Genomic DNA, 14,703 nt, shown 5'->3' with positions numbered 1-14,703 from the left:
GGGGGAAAAGGGTGGCTCTGGGTTCCTGGTGCATGATGGTGGAAATGGACCTATGCTGGATGTGAAAGTCTATTATGGGGAGATGAGAAAATCTACCCGTATGTCTGCAACTGTACTATAAACCATCACCCCCCCATAAATATAGAAGAAAGAGATGTTAGATCCCAGTGTTGAGCCTACATCCTACGTCAGGGAATTCTGTCTTCATCTGAAAGCCAAAGTTGTCCAAACTTGTTGCTTCTGTTGTTGTTATTTAAGGCATTAGGGGAAAAATGAGCCCTAGCGGAGTTGGGGCAAAGACAGCATGTTGGTCATCCAAAAAGGCTTTCATACCTGTGGCTCCTAAATCCCAAATTTAATCTCCTGCTCCACCATAAAGCAGAGTTAAGCAGTGCTCTGGGAAAAAAAAATGTAAAAAAAAGGGAGTCGGGCGGTAGTACAGCGGGTTAAGCGCAGGTGGTACAAAGCGCAAGGATCGGCATAAGGATCCCGGTTTGAGCCCCTGGCTCCCCACCTGCAGGGGTGTCGATTCACAAGCGGTGAAGCAGGTCTGCAGGTGTCTATCTTTCTCTCCCCCTCTCTGTACTGCCCTCCTCTCTCCATTTCTCTCTGTCCTATCCAACAACAACGACATCAGTAATAATTACTACATCAGAAAAACAATATAGGGCAACAAAAGGGAATAAATAAATAAATAAATAAATAAAGGACTAGAGATAGGAGGTAGTTCCGCATGTAGAGAGCCGTGTTTCTTATGTGTGAGACCCTGTGTGGAGCCCCAGCACCACACAGAACACCACCACACTGACTGACTGAGCTCCATGTCTGCTGAAGTGGTGATATGGTGTCTCTTTCAAATGACAATCAAGAATAGAAACTGGAGCAGGGCACCCAATACATGCAAGAAATTCTGAATTCAGTCCCTGGGACTACAGAATAAATCAGTGCATTGGGCCATTGAAAGAGCTCCCCGGGATAATGCACTGCTTTGCTGTGTGCATGACCCAGGTGTGAGCCCAGCTTCTGCTACACTGCAGAGAGCTTCAGTGCTGCGGTCTCTTTCACTCTCTCTCTGTCTTCTCTGTCTCTATCTGAACATATAAATAAAATCGAAGTTGGGTTATCAGAAAAGTCGAGGTGTATTTTTCTCCTATAGTTTTCTATACAAAAATGTATCATGGCCTTTCTAACAACTTTAATAACAAAGTGTATTTATTTCAAAAAGTAGATCATTAAGCAAAAGACTTAAAGCTTGCTCATTAGGCATTTGGATTCAAATGGCCAGTAACTAAAAGGGTAGCTGACTTTGGTAAAATTCATTATAGTGGGGAGTCGGGTGGTAGCTTAGTGGGTTAAGTGCAGGTGGCACAAAGTGCAAGGACCGGCATAAGGATCCCGGTTCAAGCCCCCGGCTCCCCACCTGCAGTGGAGTCGCTTCGCAGGTGGTGAAGCAGGTCTGCAGGTGTCTATCTTTCTCTCCCCCTCTCTCCATTTCTCTCTGTCCTATCCAACAACAATGACATCAATAACAACAACAATAACTACAACAATAAGAAACAACAAGGGCAAAAAAAGGGAATAAGTAAATAAATATTTTTTTAAATTCATTATAGTGTCAACTATTGAGCTATATTGAAACTGATGTTGGCATTCTGAGGACATAGAGAGACTTGCCAGGCCTGTAGTTCCATAGCCCCAGGTCTGGCTCTCCTTCTCGAACATTCTACACAGTACCGCATGGCATACCCAGCTCCTATCTCAGACATACTTTGCAGGCCCCTTTGAAAGAGAAGCTTTCTAACAAGGTCACACTGGCCGTGTGTGCTCTTCCTGTAGTGCTTCACTTTCTCTCTGCTACTTGGAGGCTCAGTACTAGTTTGTAGAAGAATGGACCACGGTTTCTGCTTTCAGTAATTATCCTTTCATCATTGAAAATAAAAAAGCATATTGTTTGTTAACGAATGGAGCAGGGCCCTCAATGTGTGCTTCTGTGTTCTTTTTGCCCGAGCATGACCAAGTGGAAAAGAGATAATAGCCACCGGAGCCAGCCAAGTGCAACAGCCTGCCCAAGGTCAACCAGGAAGCCACCGGGTCAGCCTGCTGCTCAGCTTCTGTCCCCTCTCAGCATCAGTGGGACCCTCTCCGCAGAGAGGCTTGCCTACATCTCTTCTTGGAACTGACTCAGGAGACCTAGCCCCTGGGTTTTCTCTGATCTGTCCTTGGTCCCCCTCTGGGGTGGCCCCAGTAGAGTGACTGGCTAGGAAGATGGCACTTCGTAATTCTCCAGGAGCTGCTAAAAGGGAGTCAGTCCAAAGTGCTAGCAGCAAATTCGCACTAACTTGGGATGGGATTCTGGGGATTCTGGGGAGCCAGGAGTGATTTCTGCTGAGTGTGAGGCTTCTCTCTGGGGTAATGAGGCGGGTGGGTGTGTGTGGGTGTGTGTGTAGGGGGGTAGGATACAGCTCAGCGCTTATTCTCAGAGTCAGGCATTTATAGACGTGACCAGGTGGGGCTGTGTAGCGTGTACACTGTATCTCTAAGGGGATAGAAAATTGGGGGAAGAGGGCATTTCTGTTACATTTCATTTAGTTTTCAACATTTTGTTTATTCACTCATTCATTTATTTATTTGGTAGGACAGAGAAAAATTGAAGAGGAGGGAGAAGTAGACAGGGAGAGACACCTGTAGAACTGCTTCACTGTGTGTCAAGTTTGCCCCACCGCCCTGAAGGTGGGGACCAAGACCTTGAACCCTGGAGCTTGCTCATGGTAACTTGTGTGCTCTACTGGATGCACCACCGCATGGCCCCGCATTTAGTTCATTTTTCAATTGAAACCTAAAAAAATGAATCTGAAAGAAAACAGGAAGATGTATCTGCCTTCTCTGGCTAATGAACAGGAATAGGAGGGTGCGAGCAGAGCTGATGTTCATGCCACCTTTCTGACATGCTCTTGACTGTCTTGTAATGTTTGCACAAAGACATAGAGTTCTTATCAAAATGTTGTCAGTATTGTGTCTAGTCTCTGAAAAGTCTTCATTTCTGGTACTGCTGGAAAAGAGTGTCCCCCCTCAAATATATATATATATATATATATATATATATATATATATATATTTGCTTCCAGGGTTATTGCTGGGGCTTGGTGCCAGCACTACGAATCCACTGCTCCTGGAGGCTATTTTTTCCCATTTTGTTGCCCTTGGTGTTGCCTTTGTTATGGTTGTTATTGTTGTTATAGCGGTCATTGTTGTTGGATAGGACAGAGAGAAATGGAGAGAAGAGGGGAAGACAGGAGGAGAGAAAGACAGACACCTGCAGACCTGCTTCACTGCTTGCGAAGCGACTCTCCTGCAGGTGGGGAGCCGGGGGCTTGAACCAGGATCCTTACGCCGGTCCTTGCGCTTTGCGCCATGTGCACTTAACCCACTGCGCCACCGCCTAGCTCCCCCCTCAAATATTTTTAAAATATTATTTATTTGATAGGACAGAGAATTTGAGAGAGGAGGGGGAGATAGAAAGGGAGAAAGAGGGGGTCGGGCGGTGGCGCAGTGGGTTAAGCGCATGTGGTGCAAAGCGCAGGGACCGGCGTAAGGATCCCGGTTCGAGCCCCCGGCTCCCCACCTGCAGGGGAGTCGCTTCACAGGCGGTGAAGCAGGTCTGCAGGTGTCTATCTTTCTCTCCCCTTCTCTGTCTTTCCCTCCTCTCTCCATTTCTCTCTGTCCTATCCAACAACGAATTGCGTCAACAAGGGCAATAATAATAACCACAACGAAGCTACAACAAGGGCAACAAAAGTGGGGAAAAATGGCCTCCAGGAACAGTGGATTCATGGTGCAGGCACCGAGCCCAGCAATAACCCTGGAGGAGGAAAAAAAAAAAAGAAAAAAGAAAGAAAGGGAGAAAGAAAGAAAGGCACCTGCAGCCCTACTTCACTTGTGAAGCTTCCCCCCTGAATGTGGGACTTGAACCCACATTCTTGTGCTGGGTAATATGTGTGCTCAACTAGGTGTGCTATATCCCAGCTCCCCAACCCCAAATATTGAGTTATCAGCATCATTTCAAGACATTTCTGGAACTCTGGGTGACTTGGCTATGATTTGAGCTTGGGGCTAAAACACTTTGCAAAGCCCACTGTACTAATCTGTTCAAAAATCGAATTCATTCTATTCTATTAAAAGATTATCATTCTTTTTTGTCCTCATTTTTTTCTTTGCAATTTTTCATTTTTCAACATTTTGTTTATTCACTCATTCATTTATTTGTTTGATGGGACAGAGAAGTTGAAGAGGAGGGAGAACTAGACAGAGAGAGACACCTGCAGAACTGCTTCACTGTGCGTAGAGCTCCCCCCTGCATGTAGGGATCAGGGCCCCCACCACAGGTTACAGTGTTTAAAGCTAACAGTGTAGTGCCACACTACACCCACCACCAAGGTTCTGTGACCCCACCTTCTCATTTCCCAAAGAAAATAAATAGGGCTATCATTCTTTAATCTTTTCCAAATTTTCCTTCTAATCTTAGGTTGTGCTACCCCTTGTAGTTTCAGATGTTTGTTTTTCAGGTTGAATATCCCTTTCTATACAGAAGGATTTCGTTTTCCCCTAATGGTTCCTGGTTAAGTCTCAGTAGTCACCCCTACTTCCACTGCTCTGGGTTCTGGAGGACAGTATACAAGCTCACCCCACTGAGACATATATCAGTGTGGGGTGTTCTGCACTTGATCAGTAACTCTTTGGTGACCCCCAGCCATGCTGTGGGAGAGCTGAGTCCTGGCAGGTAAGCCTGGCGGGCTTCACCTTCTCTGATTGTCCTTACCTGGCCATGTCCTCGCTTCGTCATCCTGGTGGCTACCCCCATCTTCATCTATTTCTCCTCACCATTGGGCTTTTAAAAAAATGTTATTGCCGCCATGGTTATCACATAGGGCTCGGTGCCTACACAATGAATCCAGAACTCCCAGAAGGCATTTTTCCTTTTTATTTTTCCCCCTTCTCTCATTATTTGATGGGACAGAGAGAAATTGAGAGGAGAGGGGAAGAGATAGATAGATAGACAGACAGACAGACAGACAGACAGACAGACAGACAGACAATTACTGCACTTGCTTCAACACTTGTGAACCTTCCCCCCTACAGGTGGTACTGGGGGCTTAAACCTACATCTTTTCACATGGTAACATGCCCTCAACCAGGTGTTTCACCGCCTGCCCCCTCGGCCTATTTTTAATGTGTTTCCAGGGAATGAACCCAGAGTCTCATATGTGTATAATCCCACTGTGAGGCCTCTTTGGCTTGTATGTTAGAGGGTAGGAGAGAGAGGAGAGTTCCCAAAGGACTTCTCTACTACCCTTGGGGCTCCCTTGCTGTTGTCTGTGGTGCTGGGGCTAGAACTCCTTAATGGTAATGTGTGTGCTCTATGTGCTGAGCCATCTCCTCGATTCTGGGGTCTTCCCCCCTTAACTCATTTAAAATGTTTTTTTTAATATTTATTTAATTTTTAAATATTTTATTTATTGACTGATTTGATAGAGACAGAAAGAAGTTGAGGAGGAAGGAGGTGATACAAAGGGAGAGAGACACCTGCAGTAATGCTTCACCACTTGCACAGCTTTCTCCCACAGGTGGGGACCAAGGGCTTGAAGCTGGGTCTTTGCACATTGTAACATGTGTGCTCAACCAGGTGCGCCACTACGTGACCCAAAGATTTATTTATTTCCATAAGAGAAAAGCAGAGAAAGAGAGAGGAGACCAGAGTACTACTCCACTGTGACTCGTGATGGCACCAGGGATTGAACCTGGGACCTCTGAGGCTTCTGCATGAGGTCTAGAACACAACCTCTGCACTATCTCCCTGGCATGCTCCTTCCTTCTTTTCTTCCTTCCTTCTTTCTTTGGAAATGTTGATTTGTTTGCAAGACCGCTGTTGCCACAGCGCTACAGTTTCATGTCTCTCCAAGGTAGGTGTCAGCATGCTGTGCCTTCCACCACCCAATTGTCCTTTGCCTCTACTGGCAGGAGACCTGGGGACCTGTCTTTGGGACAGTGACCAGCCATGCACAGAGGTCAGGTCATAGGGGCTTACACACAGCTGTGGGCCTCTCTGCCTGCATGCCTATCTCCTGGTGGACTGTCACTCTTTCGCGAGCCTGGCAAAAAGCATCCATTCTGCACAGGGACTGTGCCTATGTCTCCTCCCCAGCATTAACTTTGATAAATAGGATGGACAGCCTCCCCATGTTTCGCTGGCACTGTGATCTTTGCAAGTCTCAATAAATCCGTGAGTTCAGACCATGCTATGTGTGCTCTGAATGGGATGTTTTCATTTATGTCTCAGCTGCAATGAATATGCATTATTTAAATGGAGTCTATATTTTGCCCCAGAAAATGGTGATCGGCTCAAATCTTGCTGATTTGATTTCCTTCCATTTCCTGTCACTTTCAATCACTTCCCTTGAGCGAAAGCATCTCTTAAAGGAGGAATTGTGTGTTTAGTTGTCTATCGTTTTCATCATTCTGCTGGGCTGCTTTGAAATCATCTTTACAAGTCAAGTGTGGAAAGTGGAATCCTACTGCACAGTTAACAACCGGTAAGGGCTTTGGTTTATTTATTTTTATTTTCCTCAGAGAGAGGTAGAGAGACACCAGAGCACTGCTGAGCTCTGGTATATGCAGTGCTAAGGGCTGAACCTGGGGTCTCTGGCATGTATGCCCTGTGCTCGACCACTGAGCTCTCTTCCTGGTCCGACATTCAAGGTTTTTAGTTGATAGTTTGCACATAGGCTACAAATTACTGATTCAGGTGCTTCCTCACCCCTGTGTGTGCTGGGATATCTTGTCCTGTGGGAGTCCCCCCATAAATCCTGTGCAGGCCTAGCCTGATGTCATCTACTGTTCCCAGCGCCTACATTTTCAGTTGATGTTGAATGTTGTCTTGTGATGCTAGCTGGTGGTATACCCAGTTGAATGTTAAAATGCGCAAGGACCCAGTTTCATGTCCCCGGCCCCCACCTGCAAGAGGAAGCTTCACGAGTGGTGAAGCAGTGCTGGTAGTGTCTGTCTCTATCTCTCCCTCTCTCCTCTCAATTTCTCTCTATCCTTGTATAATAATAATAATAATAATAATAATAAAGTAAAGTTCCTTGAGTATGGTTCTGGTGATGGAAACAATCAACTTGAATGTTGTCTCTCTTGGTAGAGTTTCCAGTATGGCCTCTGCACCAACTTCTAAATACAACTCACACTCCTTGGAGAATGAATCTGTTAAGCGGGTAAGTTGAATTTTCACATTTACCTCTATCTCATTCTCTGCTTGGCTCTTTCCTTATTTGAATAGTTAGCTGTTCTTTGGTGTTACTGAATTATTTCTTTCATTAGTCACTCCCATAACAGAAGTACTTAAACACACAGAGGATTGCTTACCATCCTACCCTGTTCCAGAGCATTGTAAGTGAGTTTTGCTTTTCTGGATTCTTCTGTGGAATTCTGGTTGAGAGCCTGTTTATCAGTTGAGCTGCTGTGGACATTGCATCTGAGGTCCTCCTCCATCCCTCACCCTGAAAGCTTTCTTTGACAGAGATTAAGGCCAAGGACCACAGCCTAGTCTACTGTTACACCTTCCTGAATATTGGTGTCATTTTCTATTTGTGATGATAAAATAGCCACCTGGTCTGAACAGATACAACTTTAGCAGAAGATCGCATGGCATAGCAGTGGTGAATTGCAGAACTAGAAGGAGATTTGGGGAGACAAATGATTGAAAGTAAAAATGGCTTTAAAGTATTTTTTTTAATTTGTATTCCTTCAAGACTTTTGAATGAACACCTGACTACCCAATGGAAAGGTAATTCAAACTCCTGCCATCAGTTTTCAGCCTAAAGAATGCAAACTGGCATCTTTTCCCAGGTGTAACCTCAATTCATCCTTTTTAAAAAATGTATTTATGGGGGTCGGGCAGTAGTGCAGCGGGTTAAGTGCATATGGTGCAAAGTGCAAGGACTGGCATAAGAATCCTGGTTCGAGCACCCAGCTCCTCACTTGCAGGGGAGTTGCTTCTCAAGTGGTGAAGCAGGTCTGCAGGTGTCTGTCTTTCTCTCCCCCTCTCTGTCTTCCCCTCCTCTCTCAATCTCTCTCTGTCCTATATAAAGACAGTAATGGCAGCAATAAAAACATCTACAACAATGATAAACAACAAAGGCAACAGAAGGGAAAATATACCCTCCAGGAGCTGTGGATTTGTAGTGCAGGCACCGAGTCCCAGCAATAACCCTGGAGGCCAAAAAAAAAAATAAATAAATAAAGGTTTTTTTTATTTATTTTGGATAGAGATGAGAGAAATTTCTCTTGGAGGTGAGGGTGAGATGGAGAGATAGAGATAGAAATAGAGATAGAGAGAGAGAGAGAGAGAGAGAGAGAGGGAAAGAAGAGAGAAACCTACAGTACTGCTTCACCATTCATGAAGCTTCCCCCCTGCAGGTAGGGACTGGTGGCTTGAACCCATATCTTTGCACATGATGATATGCATACTCAATCAGATGCACTGCCACCTGGCCCCCGATCCATTCTTTTATTTCCTTTAGAAAGAGAAAAAGAATAAGAGACACTGAGAGAGAGATACCACAGCACCACATCACCATCCATGGCTCTTCTCCAGTGTTGCCCCTAATTTTCCCATGCGATTCTGGGGCTCAAACCCAGGATCTCACACATGGAAAGTAGTGCTCTAGTATGTGATCTTTCTCCTGACCCTTGCATGATTCTTTTCTACTGATGTGAACATGATTTCGAAGATGTTATATTATTAATCTCCCTTAAATGTACATGGCAAGTAATTCCTGTGTGTTTTTTTTAAATGCATTTTATTTGTTCTATTTTAATGAGAGGGAAAGAAAGACACAGAGAAAGACACAGAGAGTAGTGCACTGGAACCTGAGACTTCAGAACCCTAAACAGATTTTTTTTTTGGCATAACCATTATGCTATCTCCCACACCTAAAGGGATCTTCCCCCCCCCCCCTCAGGACACTGCATAGCTCTGGCTTATGGTGGTGTAGGGGACTGAACTTGGGATCTTTGGTGCCTCTGGCATGAAAGTGTTTTTGTATAGCCATTATGCTTTCTCCCCAGCCCCCCAAGCTATTGTTAGTTAACCTTTGAAGTATATTTGTAGCATTTTGTTTTGATTTTTGAAGTACAGAGGTTTAAAGTCTTTCGGCAGTCACATCCATGGGTCCTTTCTGCAAAGTTTGCTTCTTCGAGTATCATGTTTTCAGGGACCTTTTCAAATTGCCAAGATTATATATATTATATAGATATATAAGATTATATATTTAAAATGTCTACTATATAATTATGTTTTTTAAATTAGATCTTAGTAATTTTATGGTATAAGAAGTATCTCTTAACTAAGGAATAACTTCAAGAAGGTGATTATAAATATTCATGTTCCATGGATATGAAGTCTAGCTCATGTTAATTCTATGTTGTCCTGTGTTAATCAAACATTCACTTCCCTGAACCAGCAAGATAGCTCACTTGGATAGTGCACCTGTTTTGCTACATTCATGACCCAGGTTCCAGCCCAGCTCCCAACACACTGGAAGATGCTTCAGTGTTGTGATGTCTTTCCCTCTCTCCCTGGCTGCATGCTGAGCCGGTTAGGCATGCTCTCAGTTAGTGTGAGGATCCGTTCTCCCGTCTCATCACTTCTAGGTAGTATTGCTCGTTAAGGAAGGCATACATCCTGCCCTGCTAGTGAAAACTGCATCTTAGGTCGCAAGCACTAGTGCATGTTAAAGGTTGACTGCGGATTTGCATTTTGTGTCCCAGCACAGAGAGAGAGAGAACTGTTAAAACCCGGTGAAACCTGCCTCTGGCTGCTCCATTCCTCCGCAGGTGTCCAGGCCCGTGGTTTTTGTGTCCTCTTAGCTTAGGTCGGCATCTTCCCTGCCAGTTCCTATGGTGCCTATGCATCTTGTTTCCTGCGTCTAATTCCCCTCCAGGGGGAGTATTGCTAACTTCACACATGCAACGGTGGCAGGGAAACAACTTGAAAACATAGAAAGAAAAGAGGCCACAAGCCCAAATAGGTGTTGTGCGCACCCCCACCATAGCTGCATAAAGAAAATGCCACCTTCTCTGGGCATCCATGTCTCTATGACTAGCTGGGCAGATGTCATCCAGAACTCACCACTGGGTTCAGGAGGCCTCGCAAACAAAGCAGTAAAGCAAATCATTGGCTTCTAAGGTCTTGGTCAGCTAAGAAGTTTCTAGACCACCCTGAGCTCACTGCCTACACAAGGAGGCCTCTTGGGACAAGAAAAGAAAAAGTCCCAATTTGGGGGGATGGGCAATGGCACACTCAGTTGAACACACACATTATAGTATACAAGGACCGAGGTTCAAGCCCCTGGTCCCCACCTCCAGGGAGGGAAGCTTCACACATGGCAAAGCAGTGCTGTAGGTATCCCTGTATCTCTGCCTCTCTACCTGTCTCCCACTTCCCTCTCAGTTGATCTCTTTTCCATCAAATAAAAAAAATAAAGAAAATATCTTTTAAAAGAAGTCTGGTTTGGTATAGCAGCTATTTTTGACATTGTATGAATCTCCTGCCTAATTACTGTATTGTTTTTGGAGGGTTTTTAGGTAAGGCCACATTGAAGCACAGTTCCCAGGCTACTCTTAACAAAAGATGACAAACTATGGAATAGAAAGCGGCTGCATACGTGCTCAGTGCTTGTGATTTTGTAGCCCAACTTGAAAACACAGAAAGAAAAGAGGCCGCAAGCCCAAGCAGATGTTGTGTGCATCCCCACCATAGCTGCATAAAGAAAATGCCACCTTCTCTGGGCATCCATGTCTCTATGGCTAGCTAGGCAAAGCTTTAGGAAAGGATGTTTCAAATCCAATGCTGTGGAGAAGCATGTTAACACTCTTTACAGACTGGCAGGTAACATTGCAAATGAATATTTAGGTCAAGGTGCATTTTTTTTAGTATTTTATTTATTTATTAACGAGGAAGATAGGAGGAGAGAGAGAAAGAACCAGACATCACTCGGGTACATGTGCGCCAGGGATTGAACTCAGGACCTCATGCTTGAGAGTTCAGTGCTTTATCCACTGTGCCATCTCCTGAAAGTTGTATTTTTTGTTGTTTGACTTTTCAGTGCCAGTGTTCTATAACAGGCATCTTGCTCAGACTTTCTCTTGAATAAGTCTGTTTTGGGCTGCTCACATGCCAGGTGGCGTACACACATGTGCAGATAGACCGTGACACTTTCTTTTTTTTTTTTTTTAATTTAATTTTATTTTATTTATTTATTCCCTTTTGTTGCCCTTGTTTTTTTATTGTTGTAGTTATTATTATTGTTGTCGTTGTTGGATAGGACAGAGAGAAATGGAGAGAGGAGGGGAAGACAGAGAGGGGGAGAGAAAGACACCTGCAGACCTGCTTCACCGCCTGTGAAGCAACTCCCCTGCAGGTTGTGAGCCGGGGTTTGAACCGGGATCCTTACACCGGTCCTTGTGCTTTGCGCCACCTGCGCTGAACCCACTGCGCTACAGCCTGACTCCCCCGTGACACTTTCTGATGTCCCTGTGTCATGTGTTTTGTTCCAGACTTCTAGAGATGGAGTTACTCAGGATCTGGATGAAGCTGTCCCCCGACTTCCGGGAGAGACTCGGATTACTGGTAAGGAGCCCAGGAGGTTGGGATCTGCAGAATTTGAGAAGAGGTCCAACAGGGCTTGGTGGGTTCAACTCCTATAACTCTTTAGAATTCATCAAATGTGGAAAAATAGGTGTGCTTTGTTTAGAAGTGTTCAGATAGAGAGCTCTGTCTTTGTTCCTTGATCTCAGAGTTCCTTCAAAGCTCCCCACCCTTGGGCTGGGTAGTGGCACACCTGGTTGAGCACACATGTTACAGTGTGCAAGGACCAGGGTTCAAGCTCCCAGTCCCCACCTACAGAGGGAAAGCTTTGCAAGTAGTAAAGCAGGACTGTAGGTCTCTGTCTATGGATCTACCCATTCCTTTCAATTTCTGGCTATTTCTATCCCATAAATAAGTAAAGATAATAATATGTAAAGGAAAAGAAAAGCTTCCCATTCTTTGAGGCTAGTGACTTATATCCCCTCAGGACTTTAAACTGAGAATACAGTGGGGGAAAATGTGCATTGTCTCCCAAAAGTTTCTTTTGTGACTATATACTCTCATGACTTGAGGGCTATAAGTAAATGATAGCCACACTTGCTTATCTGTTGGATAGAGACTGTCAGAAATTGAGAGGGAAGGGGGTGATAGAGAGGAAGAGAGACAAAGAGACACCTGCAGTCCTGCTTCACCACTTGTGAAGCTTTCCCCCTGCAGGTGGGGACTGGGGCTTGAACCTGAGCCCTTGCACGCTGTAGCATGTGCGCTCAACCAGGTGCACCACCACCTGGCCCCAAGTCACACTTTCTAGTCTTTGTTGTATATCTTTAAAATGATCAACTCAAAATACTTAAAGTAACTATTTTCTCTTCTTTGAAATTCAGAAGAGGGTGCAGATAACATAATGATAATAGTCAGGAGACATTTTAATTGTTGATTTTCTTTTGAAGGGCCAGGTCATTCTGACTTAAGACCACAGAAGTGTCTGGCAGATTCCAAGCCAAATACTGGCATGGTGGATACTCCCTACTTCATTTTAGGGTTGACACTGCCCTCTCAGATTCCTACTACATGTAGTGACATTATGATTACAGGGACCATTTAGACCTATTCTCCCGTGATCTGGGATGTTTGGGTTAAATGGTTAGAGCATGGCGCCAGTGAAGTGAGGGTCACAGCACGGTGTCGTTGTGAATGAGGGAGGTTTGTATCATGAGCAATGAGTCTATGTTGCAGACTTGTATGTATCTACCCCAACATCCAGGTCAGAACAAAGCCAGTCCTATTTTTGATGGTCCTTATACATGAACTTTTGCTATTCTGTTATCACCGTCCAAGTCTGAACCCAGTTAGTGAGTTACCTACCATATTAGCATGAGGAAGCCTTATTGGCAGTCCACATTTAGCACCTGAGGAGAAAAGAATTTCCATTGTTAAAACAAAAAATGAGAGATTTAAAATCAGTGATGTTTTCAAAGAATCTTTGAAAAACATTTTCATTATAATAAATGACTTCCTGGCTGGAGCAAATAGCATAATGCTTATGCAAAGAGCCTCTCATGCCTGAGGCTCCGAAGTCCCAGGTTCTATCTCCTGTACTACCATAAGCCAAAGCTGAGCAGTGCTCTGGTGTTTCTCTCTGTCTCTCTCTCTCTCTGCATCTCTCAAAAAATAAAATAAAAATAAATTAAAAATTAAGAAACCACGCAGTTTTAAAAAATGACTTCCCTGATTAATTCTGTTCTTTTATTTGAGCTTACTAAAGGTGTAATTTTTTTTTTCTAAGAACCATCCAGGAAATGGCCTGGAATGGAACATTGAACACATTTATTGGGACATATTTACACAGAAATTTTTGGCAAACTTTCCCATGAAATTGGACCCTTTATCCAATTATGTGATCATGTGTCATTTTTTTTATTTAAGAAAGTATTAATTAACAAAACCATAGGGTAGGAGGGGTACAATTCTTGCCTTTCTGTTTTAGATAACTTAAGTGTTTGAAATGAATAGACAAAATTCTTCTATGAACTTTTAAAACAAAGACTAGCTTACACTGCAGAAGTGTTTCCATCTCTGCTGCGAACATTCATTTATTAAGAGCACCGTGTTTGTCTGAGTAAAGGTTAGCCAAGCTCAAACCCCACCTAGATAGAGGAGAGTCCCATGGGAGCATTCTAGATGGATTACCATCCTCTGGTTGAAGTGGCTCAAGAGTTATCTTTACTTGGAATACCTCTGGGGAAGCAGCAGTAGCACTGTTCACTTCTACCACCAGTCGCTACGCCTTGCCCCAGGTAGTGACATCATTTAGAGCAAGTGCAGAGAAGCACCCCAGCACCTGGCGGTGATTTTTCTATTTTAGTTATTGCTAGCCAAACAGTTGATATTAAGTTTGTGCCATTTGTTATGTATCTTGGTAGAAATTTCCATTATTTTAGGGTACTTTTTTTATCTTAATAGACAAAGAAGTTATTTACATATGTCCTTTCAATGGCCCCATTAAGGGAAGAGTTTACATCACAAATTATCGTCTTTATTTAAGAAGTTTGGAAACGGTGAGTAGACTCTAACAACATAAAGATGCTCTTTACTGTTAAAGATAATGCTGAACTGTTTCTTTCCTACCTTGGCAAGTGAACTGAGGTGCGGATTAACAAGGGAGAGGGGCTATATTTGCTTCTTAACTCTTAATTTTGGGCTTATGCGAAGCTCATCTCACTAACATCTTTGTGTGGAAAGAGGCAAGCAAATAACAAATGAGAACCTTGTCCTTTGTCAGAGTGGGGTGGGATTGGTGACAGTCCCCTTTGCTAGTTTGGAAACCATGTATAACAGGCCTGTTCACCAAAGGCACAGGTGGGAGCTACTTGGGAAGCCCAAGAAATACCGCAGATGCCCTAGCTATTCCATATCAGGCACCTGCATTCATGAAAGCACAAAAGAGGAGGATGGCTCTGTGGGTCCCCCATTAGGATCCTCTGCCCTAGAGCTTTCCAAGAGTTTAGTTGCAAAGCACCAGGGGGCAGTTTGAATTTTAGATGGCTCCGGTATGACTT

At 44.1% G+C, this 14,703-nt stretch overlaps 1 protein-coding gene across 7 annotated transcripts in view; it reads left to right on the top strand.

Annotated features, from left to right (window-relative positions):
- Positions 1-14,703, top strand: part of MTM1 (myotubularin 1) — a 114,945-nt gene that overhangs the window by 20,708 nt on the left and 79,534 nt on the right. For 4 of the 7 annotated variants that reach the window (XM_060183550.1, XM_007530487.3, XM_016191463.2 and 1 more), the window contains 3 exons: positions 7,196-7,268; positions 11,614-11,686; positions 14,108-14,202. In XM_060183550.1, coding sequence (XP_060039533.1) covers positions 7,206-7,268; positions 11,614-11,686; positions 14,108-14,202 — 231 coding nt within the window. In that variant the 5' untranslated portion in view covers positions 7,196-7,205. The remainder of the gene's footprint in view (positions 1-7,195; positions 7,269-11,613; positions 11,687-14,107; positions 14,203-14,703) is intronic. The other 3 variants (XM_060183551.1, XM_060183552.1, XM_060183553.1) reach the window with 1 other exon arrangement.

The sequence above is a fragment of the Erinaceus europaeus genome, chromosome X (assembly GCF_950295315.1).
Source record: "Erinaceus europaeus chromosome X, mEriEur2.1, whole genome shotgun sequence".
Taxonomy (NCBI): Eukaryota; Metazoa; Chordata; class Mammalia; order Eulipotyphla; family Erinaceidae; genus Erinaceus; species Erinaceus europaeus.
This window is presented reverse-complemented; position numbering and strand designations above follow the sequence as displayed.